This window comes from Genypterus blacodes, unplaced genomic scaffold, assembly GCF_046128005.1.
Source record: "Genypterus blacodes isolate CSIRO-AG114 ecotype Tasmania unplaced genomic scaffold, CSIRO-AGI_Gbla_v1 ptg000028l_1, whole genome shotgun sequence".
NCBI lineage: Eukaryota > Metazoa > Chordata > Actinopteri > Ophidiiformes > Ophidiidae > Genypterus > Genypterus blacodes.
In genome coordinates, this window is record NW_027466841.1 from 1,640,633 (window position 1) to 1,650,899 (window position 10,267).

Here is a 10,267-nt window from a genome sequence, read left to right on the forward strand (position 1 = left end):
CGGCGGTCCACACATATGTACAATTACATTTTTTAAAAAACTAGAGTTGTTACATGCAACATTTGGCATCTTCTCGAGTCCCCCGTCTGTCTGCGAGTCTGAACTGCTGTCCGTCTTAGAAAAATATGAAACTTTGTCTCTTTTTTTTTCTGTTGAGTATACTGAAGCTTCTGATTGTAACAGAGAGAGAGAGAGGAGAGAGAGAGAGAGAGACACACACAGAGAGAGGTGTGTGAACAGTGGTGATGAGCTTGGCCTTTGCATGTGTGTGTGTGTGTGTGTGTGTGTGTGTGTGTGTGTGTTAGTAAATGCCAGTGTGAAATGCTGAGATGGCCGTAAAATGATCTTGTTGAGCGTCTCATCATTGCTTTTACTGCACGTGCAAATGGCTGCAAGTTGTTTTTTTTAAAACCACAAAATGGGTTTGATTTATAATGTGTGTGTGTGTGTGTGTGTGTGTGTAGACAGTAAATGTCTCTGGCTTTTTTTCGGTGATAAACATTGACTTGGGAGCGAGCAGACTGCAGAACAAAGCTAACACAGGTCTCACTGGAGGTAGATGTTAGGTGATGTTGGATGCGAGGGGTGTGTGTGCGTGTGTGTGTGTGTGTGTGTGTGTGTGTGTGTGTGTGTGTGTGTGTGTGTGTGTGTGTGTGTGTGTGTGTATGTGTGTGTGTGTGATTGGGGGGGGCTCTTCCTGCCTAAATATCCTGTGTATCGCCTCTTTTAAAGTGCTAACTTGTCTGGCTCTTTTACCGACTCCACTAATGCTCTTCACACTGGATCATTTCCTGCTGGATTCCTTAAACGGCGGCCATTGTTTCATTCTTTTCTAATACTGGTGTGTGTAATGAGCACAGGCCTTGGGATAGAAATGTATTGTGTGTGTGTGTCTGAGTATGTGTGTGTGTGTGTGAAAGTCTGTTGTGTGTGACGGGGGGAGATTTGGAATGTTTTTTCCCTCTCTCTGCAGGGACACAGGGACACAGGGACACACACACACACACACACACACACACCCACACACACCAGCATGTACTGTGTAACACGGGGCTGGAGGGGGGGCAGCAGGTCGGGCCGGAGGGGGTCAAACGGTGCGAGGGAGGGGGGAAGAGAGGGAGCGTGTATAAGGGGGAGTGCGAGTTGGATTTTGTCTTTGCATCATAGCACGACGCAGCAGCGGCAAAACCTCTGGCGGCTGCCCCCCACCGATGGGGGCGGAGTCACGGGGGCGAAGTACGCGTGCACTTTGATGTTGGGCAGGTGGGTCTGTGGGGAGAGAGAGCGAGAGACAGAGAGAGAGAGAGAGAGAGAGAGGGGAAGAAAACAAACAGGTTTAAGATAAAGATGTAAACACCGAACAGGAAGTGCATGAAATTAAGTTGCCGACATTTTTCAAAATAACACACAGACGAGCCAGGCGATGAAATGTGATGCAGAGGCGTCGGGGGTCACTGCTGCTCGGAGACAATAAGTCATGTAAGTGTTTGACCCGTCGCTTCATGTGGCCTGAAAGGTGACAATAACACTAAAATTGTCACCGAAAAAGAGACAAATCTGCGGCGCTTTGAAACCTTTTATGTGCCGTAGTTGCACATCAGCCTGTTTGTTGTTTACTGGACGTCTGAGTCCCGTTGACGCTGAGCAGAGTCATTCATAAAACACGGCCTCACTCCAAAATCACTCTCTGCGGTGTGAAACCTGAGAGACCTGAGAGTCTGAACGATCCATAATAACGACACCTGAGATTGTTCATATGATCGCCCAGGAAGAGAGGAGAGGAGAGAGAGGTGTGTGTGTGTGAGTGTGTGGCTGGGACTGACCCTTAGCCTCTTGATGCCGGCCCGGGTGATCTGCTGGCAGTCGTACAGCTCGATGCGGTCCAGGCTGTGGCAGTTCTTCAGGTGCTCCAGCGAGGCGTCGGTGATCAGCGGGCAGTTGTCCAGCTCGATCACCTCCAGGCGGTCGTGAGCGCACGGCCCGCTGCCCAGGTGCCGGATGCCATCGTCGGTGATCAGCTCGCAGTGGGAGAGGCTCTGTGGGGGTCGGGGGGAAGTTGTGTGTGAGAGGGGGGGGCTCGGTTAAAGTCCGGGTCGGCATTTAAGTGCCGGAATGTAACACACACAAACACACACACACACTCACCAGGACTTGCAAACAGGGGCAGTGGATAGACAGCTGGATGAGAGTTCCGTCTGTGATCTGACGACGAAAAAGCAAACGAAATGTCAAGGCTGTTACCGAGGAAACGGCCTAGACTGATCCGTAGGCCCTAGATTTACCTGCACGCATTCTTCCAAGTCCATCTTCTCTAGTTCATGACAATTCTGCAGGAAGAAACAGGAAAGAAAGGCGATTTGTAGCTTTTTCTGGACCATTTATGTGTCATGTCATTCACACACACACACACACTCACACACTGACACACTCACACACTCACACACTCACCCTCGCTAATGTAGTGAAGCCCACATCTGTAAGCTGAGAGCAGCGAGCCACTTCTAGTATTCTGAAAGGAGAAGAGAGAAAGAGAGAGAGAGTTGGACGATGGAAGTCTCTGACCTCTAGGAGGCTATGGACAAGCTTTTGAGTTGAGGAGGGAGGGGGGGCAAAGGTCACCTGAGGCGGGGGCAGTTCTGTCCCAGGGCGTGGAGGATGGCGTCGGTGATGTTGGCGCAGCCCGACACGCACAGGGACTGCAGGCGGTGGCAGCCCCGGCAGATGGTGATCAGGCCCTCGTCTGTGATCTGCTGCTCGCCCAGAGAAAAAGAGGTAGGAAGTGCATCTGAATCAGAAAGTCGTCACGGCAACCTCACACCCCCTCAGGCATCTGTACTCTTGTACCAGCGAGTGCGATATTGTTTGTTTCCCCAAAGCGGTTTGAGCTGGATGGCTTCACCCTCACGTGTGCTCACCAGCTACTACACTATCAACAGCCAGCAGCTTTACAAGTGCTTGCCAAGTAGTAAGAGAAGTTCAAAAATGTCCCGTTTCATAACACGCTGAAGTATCTCACACTTACCGAGCACGTCTGCAGGTTGAGCGTGACGAGCTCCGGGCAGTGAGCGCCGATGTGCTTCAGCGCCTCGTCTTCCAGCTGCGGAGGGAAACACACAGAGTCACCCTGAGGCCAGTTACGCTGCGAAACCCCAGGCAAGCTCGGCGAGCAAACACAAGCTCCACGCGGCGCCAGAGGGCCCCTGAATGCAACTGAACGTATTTAGGACCTGGATGACTAACAGCCCTATAGAGTCGCAGCTCCAGGTGGGTTTTTCTCTCCCCGCCTCTCCGTACCTGCGTGCAGCCCTTCAGGAAAAGGCCTTTGAGTCCGGGGCAGCAACGCACCAGTGCCTGGATGCCGTCTTTGGTGACCTGATCGCACCAGGAGATGTTGAGCTGCTCAAGCTGTGGACAGCCCTCGCTAAGGGAAGAGAGGAGGAGGAGGAAGAAGAAGAAGAAGAAGAAGAAGAAGAAGAAGAAGAAGAAGAAGAAGATTTGAGAAGTGGAGCCTAACACTTCCTCAGCCTCAAGCCCCAAGATGTTTTCATTCACTGCGATTATAACGTTACACAAAACAGATCAAACTAGTGGCCGCTTTACACCTGGCGCCTCCTTTGTTGTGACACCAGCCACTCGACGCACCTGAGAGCTTTGAGCGACAGGTTGGTGATGGAGGTGCAGGAGGCGAGATCCAGGTGCTTCAGCTTCGGACAGAACTTGCTGAGGCTGTTACATGTGCTGCAAAGGAGAGAAAGAGAGAGAGAGACAGAGAGAGACAGAGAGAGACAGAGAGAGAGAGACATTGAGATATGAAGGCTTCCTGTTTGGAGCGATGACCTCACCCTGCTCAGGCGCCCTGGTACCTGTCGGTGATCTTGGTGCAGCCGTTCAGACTGAGCAGCTCAATGTTGCGACAATTCTGCGCGAAGGTCCTGCAGAGAAAATGAATTCCCACGTTGGAAGTCGACTCTCTCATTAAAAAGTTTTGTATTGCCAGTAGCTGTCATGCCCCCCCGATCTCACCTCAGGGCGCTGTCACCCACACCCAGGCACCCCCGCAGGCTCAGCTTCCTCAGGAAACCGCCGCAGCGCTTGGAGATGTTCTCCACCACCCGGCCCTGCCACAAACGCAACACACACACACATACACACACACTCAGGCCTGCTCCAAAGTACCGGTGCAGCACAGGGTGTTGGGGGGGGTTAAGGGGGGAATCAGGTGAAAGGTCAGCTTGTGCTTCCTTACCTCGATGTCCCGCTGAAAGTCGAAGAGGTCGATCCGTTGCCAGTTGCTGCCATCCAAGGCCAGAACATTCCAGGACTGGGAGGGGAGGAAGAAAAAAGAGGAGGTGGATTATAAGGCCACGGCTTCTTCTGAGCATTACACAGACACAGACACACAGACAGACAGACAGACAGACAGACAGACAGACAGACAGACAGACAGACAGACAGACACACACACACACACACACGACTCACCCGTGAGACTTGGGCACAGCGACAGAGTGTCACCACATCCAGAAAGGAGAAGATTCTGGAAGACAGACAGGGCAGGGGGTACAGTTTAGACCCCGGTTGCCTTTTAGCACTGGACCCAGTCCTCAACTCAACCCTGCCGCACCGAACCTCCACCCACACACACACGCGGCACAAACGTGCGAGCAAATCAGCCAATATTGTCTTTCGAGCGTCACCAGGATATCTGTGTTTACCCATTTCGCAGGAGAGACAGAGGTGTTTGCTCAGGCAGCCGCATCCCGACCAAACGCACCTCTATCTGCTCTAAAGGGCCGGGAGGAGCCACGCAGAGACAAACACCCCCAAAACAACATGGCCAGAGGATGGGAAGAGACAGGAGGAGACGGTAGGAGACAGGAGGAGACGGTAGGAGACAGGAGGAGACGGGAGGAGACGGCGCTCGCTCAGGCCCGTACACCCCCACCTGATCCGGCGCCGAGTCAGCAGCTGGCTTGGCAAGGCCCGGGCCTGAGTTATGGGCCTTCATCTTCATCTTCTGTTTGCTCTCCACCTCTTCACTTTGTTCTCTTGTGTTTTCCAAAATCAATTTGAATGTTTTATAGCCTCAAGCATCTGGTTTTTATTACAGTTGAGCCAGGAGGAGGGTTGGGAGGTGTGTATGTGTGTGTGTGTGTGTCGGGGGTGTGCAGGGTGTGTGCTTAGTTTGGGAAAGTCTGACTTTGTCTATATTTTGTTGACCTGTTGTACACTGTGTGTGTGTGTGTGTGTGTGTGTGTGTGTGTGTGTGTGTGTGTGTGTGTGTGTGTGTGTGTGTGTGTGTGTGTGTGTTGATTGGGAGTAGAGCAGCCAAGAGTTAAGTATGCAACATGCCATTTGAGTCTCGGCTGGAGAGTTTAGAACATGTCACTCACCGTAGCAACAGCTCCTTAGGCAGCTTCTTATTGATGACCGCCTCGTCACTGTTTGTGAACATCTGAGGGAAAGGGGGCAGAGGGTCGTTATTAGTCGTGTTTCACTCGCTCCCTCACCTCCCTCTCAAGGACGACCGCCCCCCCGCCGTACCACCCAAGGATGAGCGACTGAAATGTCATCATTTCACTCCCTCATCCTTCGAGTCACGGTCAAGGCTGTGACGTAGAGGGAGGAGATGAGGTTGTGTGTCCTCAACGGCAACAACACAGCGGGACGGGACTTTGCACCGTTTCCCCTCCGAGCTGCGATAGTCTCTCTGCCTCCACGTTATCTTGAGTCCCTTCATTTCAGCTGTGTTGTTTACACGCTTTCCAATTAGCACCACCAGTGTCCACATCAGCCCGGGCTGAGGCAGGACACTGGAATCAGCTACGGGAGATCTTGTGACGCTCAGGCGACGCGCTGCTGCTTATGCAAAACAACTAATTGATTTCCACACAAATAATTACAGCTCTGTGAGTACAAGCACCAGAAGAAGAAGCTTCGGTACACAAAGGGACAGTAAACCCCCCCCCCCACACACACACACACTCAGAACAACTGGTTTGTGGGAAAACATACAGTAATATCCACCATGTTGAGAAGATGACGGCCTGATGTGTCAATAGAAAAAGTACAAAGGGGAAACTTATGTGGCCAGATCACCGTATTCATACCTTGCTACAGGATGAATCATCCACAATACAAATAAATAAACTCAATGTTCATGTTTAAAGCAAAGAGGTAATTCATTTAAGGGGGTAAACTGTGTTTGATGCTGTGATATGGAATATATGCCGAGCAGCTTGGCGTCCTGGGGGCTGTTAGTGTGCACATAAACACATTCATCAGCTCACCAAAACAAACGGACGGATCTGTCTGCTCAAATTGATGACGAGACCTTTAAAAAATCTGGTGAACTGGAGGTCAAAGCCTCCATCATAAACATATAAAACATAAAACTCACACACACACAGAGAAAGAGGGAGAGAGAGAGGAGCACAGACCTACAAAAAGGGCAGATTAATCGTTTTCTGACCCATCAAGTTAAATTAAATCAGTTTGCTTCTTGCTATTGTGACGTATGTTTGCTTTAAGTTCAAACCACTCAAGCTGTATTCAGGTTTTTCTCCTTATATCCCTGCTTATCTAGTTAAGAATTGTCAACACATGGAATTGGCCCAAGGGACAAGCAGACACATTGTTTTGCTGCTGCAGCTACAACAACAACGCCCGCACCAGCAAAGTGGTGATGTCACTCACAGATAAAGTTACAATTATTTACAAAGCTCTTTTAAATGACAAACAGAACGTTGAGCATTGACAAGTACAGTGTCTTTACAGGCTGTGTAGTCCTTTGTTAAGGGGCTAGAACTCAACAGAGCACGTATTTACTGCAGAGAAGCATAAAGCCAGACGTTTCAGAATAAAACAGGAAACCTCTGGTCACACATTTCAAAGTAAAAGCAATTTATGGCAACTATACAGGAGGGCCTTTCACGTGCATGTGTGGAATGTTTTCAAAGTTGGAAACTCGAATTTCCTTATGGAAAACTTTATACTTCACTACTGTTGTCTATTATAAAGCACAGTGCAATTTCATGATTTGTTTTGTTGTCCCTGAATGTATGTAAATAATTGTGCTGTAACTATATAGTGTTTTTGTAATACAGAAGTTTGTAGAGGCCATGATGTGATCCTCATTTAGCAGTTTGGTATTATTAAACAGGTGCTTTGTTTGTTGTTTGATCTAGGTGGATCTGACAAAGACCTTACTTAGTCCTTCGTTTCTCAAAATAATTTTCCTACAACTCCATAGATCTTTCCCAGTGAAGCTGCTCCACAGCTGACATGATCCCATCATCTGAGGTAAAATGGATTCCATCTACAGCCCTTATTCTAATTTGGGAGCGGGTGAAAGACTTGACAGGGTCAAATCAGGTGAACAGGTGAACATGATCTAAATCTCACTGCTCATTGGCATGGCTTATACTTGTAAGACCTCTGGAAATGGATACACAAATAGTCCGATTCTAGTTGTAGGGTTGCTGAAACCCCTCTAGTTCTCCAAACAATCGGAGCTCCGGAACAAAATGGAGATGTTTTTCTTAAGACTTTTACTTTGAAGGCCAGCTCAGGTAACTCCCGGTCTGACCCTGTTTTGCAGGCAGGCTTGACGCAGAAGCTCTGCCGCAGCTGTTGGGCCAGAAGGTAACGGCCTGATTCTTCTGAAGCTGTCAGCTGTTGCACCGTTAAAAATAAATAAAACCACACACAAATCCCACGCTAGTTGGGGATTAAACTCCACCGAGGCCCCAGGCCGCACGGAACAATGTCACCGGCCACCTACACGCCGTGTTCAATGAACTTCTCGCCACATTATCGCAACAATTACTTGGCTGCGACACAAAGTTTATGGAGAATGTTATGGAACAACATTGTGGGTGTGCAGGTGTAGCTTAGCGGGCTGTGGTTACATTACGGTGTGTGTGTGTATATATGTGTGTGTTCTTCGCCATAGTGTGGCAGCTCGGGCCTGTTTGTTGATATTCCGATGCTAATACGGGGTCCACGAAGCAGTCACAACCCGAGGCCCCCCCCAACCGCAGCGACCATTCAATGTGCAGAAAAACAGCCTGGCTCGTCGAGACAACTCGGCAAAAACACTCAAAATAGCGTGAAACCAAAACACACCCAACTAAAGCTCCCCACTTGTTGTAAAGTGTAATGGTTGTGGTTGATCTCTGCCTGTGTGCCGCGGTGTCCTCATCGTGCTCCGTGTAGCCTCATTGTCTTTGTTTTGACGGCGCACAGAGAGACGAGGACAGCGTTTCAGCAACTTTACAAGCCACGATCTCACTTACGAGCATCAGCTGGAAATGTCGACTTTGTACACACAGCGGGATAGACCCCATAGTGTCGTTGTTAGTCATAAAAAAACAGGATTTGATCCAATCCCAAAACACTGACTGCGGAAGCTGCATCTACCAGCCTCACCATAAGCGCTGTTTTACAACAAATACAGCGACAATCGTTGTGTAGGCCCGTATCCTCCCGGTAATAACAACCGCGTTTGACGTCTTCCACTAACTGTCAGTTACCGTTTGTGGTCAACTCACCTCAAACCGGCTCCGTGAAACGCCGTTTACCTCCTTCCCCATGTCGGCCGCTGGGTTTACCGACTCAATGGACTCGGTGTAGGCGCAGTGAAATGCAGATACGAGGCCTCTTCCTGCCGTTCCCCCTCCGCGACTATCATGCTACCCGTCCTCCCCGGTAGCTCCGAGCGGCGTGAGACGTCTTTTGTTGTTGGGTGTGTAACACAAACGCATGAGCTCTTGTTTCTGATCACCAGGAAAAAAATGTGGGCCAACAACAGAGACACAGGAGGCTGAACCAGACGACTCGCTCACAAGCTTCTTTATTTGGAATACTCCGGTCCACCTTAAACGAGACGTATCGCCTGTAGGGGGCGTTGTTGGGTCGTAAACGGCAATAATAAACAAATAAAGGGGGTATATAAACAAATTCAGATTCCATAAACACTGGATGAGGTGTTATTATAGGATTATAAGATTGCCTTGATGTTAGTGGTGGACAGTTGTTGTGTTGTTGTGTCATCCTCTTTCTTCAGCGTTTCATTAATGAGTCTGCAACGTCTCCAGAGGGATCAACAGTGAATTCTGGGCTCCAAGAATCCCCTCCCTTCCTTTCATCCATCCTAATGTTACTGTAGTTAGTGTAGAACATACTTATATGGACATCAGACATATCAAAGCTACAACAACGATGTCACCAGGGTAACAGAGTTGCAACAACGACGTCTCCAGAGGGCCGAGCAGTAGATTCTGACTTGGAGTGTGTTAATTGTCTCTCACATTCTTACCAGCTGCACTTGGCCCCTGTGCAGGTTGTCTTCCTCTGTGTTGGAGGTCTCCGTGGTTGGTTGGGTTTCTCTACTAACCTCTCTGGGCTTGAGCTTCCCCCTTCATGACAGGAATTTGGATACTCTACCAGCTACGGTTTGCATCCAGTCACTTAGCGTCAATCAACTCATTTGTAAAATGCTCTTTTCCCGTATCGTTTACATTCCTTGGTCTGTTAAGGTTGACAGTCATTGAGTCATCTTTCACCCTCACAAACAACATTCAGTTTACATACACACTATACCTACAGTGTAATAGCTGTACATACCCCCATATTATATATTATATTAAGTTATATCTCTATTTAAAGTCTTACATTTACACTCAGTTAACAATAACCTCTATGCACCCTGTATGTGACAACAAATTGGCCTTGCTTGGTTATAGCTGTTCTATTTGTTGTTGCTTGTCTATATTATTTTCCCTCTGTTTATTTTCTCATAGTATCTGATTTACAGTATGCAAGAGAATTCTGTAAGCAGAATGAAAAAGAGGAGATCCACCTCTCAATCTTATATCCTTCATACACTGTACTTTTAAAAGTAGGTTTTAATATTTAATTCAATAGAAAAATCCCTGATTGGAGTTTTTGATACCTATTTGTCTTTGTTCAATTGTTTTCATTTAATGTATTTATTTTAGACCTGTGGAGTTGAGTCATATACTAACCCAGCGCCCTCTACAGACGATATGTCACTTTTAAGGTGGACCAGAGGATTCTAATAAACTTGAGAACAAACCGTGTTAGTACAGCCAGCGTACAAGACAACAAGCCAGCCCTCTTATCTGCTCTGCTCGCCCTCATCTCCTCACCTCTTCATCTCCTCATCTCTTCATCTCCTCATCTCCTCCTCCCCGAGAACAACTTTCCTTCCACCCGTCCACCCACAACAAAAGTCCGACAGGAA

General features: G+C 48.6%; 1 protein-coding gene across 1 annotated transcript; it reads right to left on the reverse strand.

The window, feature by feature from the left end:
- Positions 1 to 364: 364 nt before the first annotated feature.
- On the reverse strand, positions 365 to 9,649 carry fbxl20 (F-box and leucine-rich repeat protein 20). The gene is made up of 15 exons (XM_076144182.1): positions 8,553 to 9,649; positions 5,394 to 5,455; positions 4,483 to 4,537; positions 4,247 to 4,321; positions 4,024 to 4,118; positions 3,864 to 3,932; positions 3,643 to 3,738; positions 3,295 to 3,421; positions 3,023 to 3,097; positions 2,620 to 2,750; positions 2,449 to 2,509; positions 2,283 to 2,327; positions 2,146 to 2,202; positions 1,824 to 2,036; positions 365 to 1,269 (listed from the first exon to the last, which is right to left on the reverse strand). Exons 1-15 carry the CDS (start codon positions 8,592 to 8,594, stop codon positions 1,162 to 1,164), a joined length of 1,311 nt encoding a protein of 436 aa, XP_076000297.1. The 5' UTR covers positions 8,595 to 9,649; the 3' UTR covers positions 365 to 1,161.
- Positions 9,650 to 10,267: the final 618 nt, after the last annotated feature.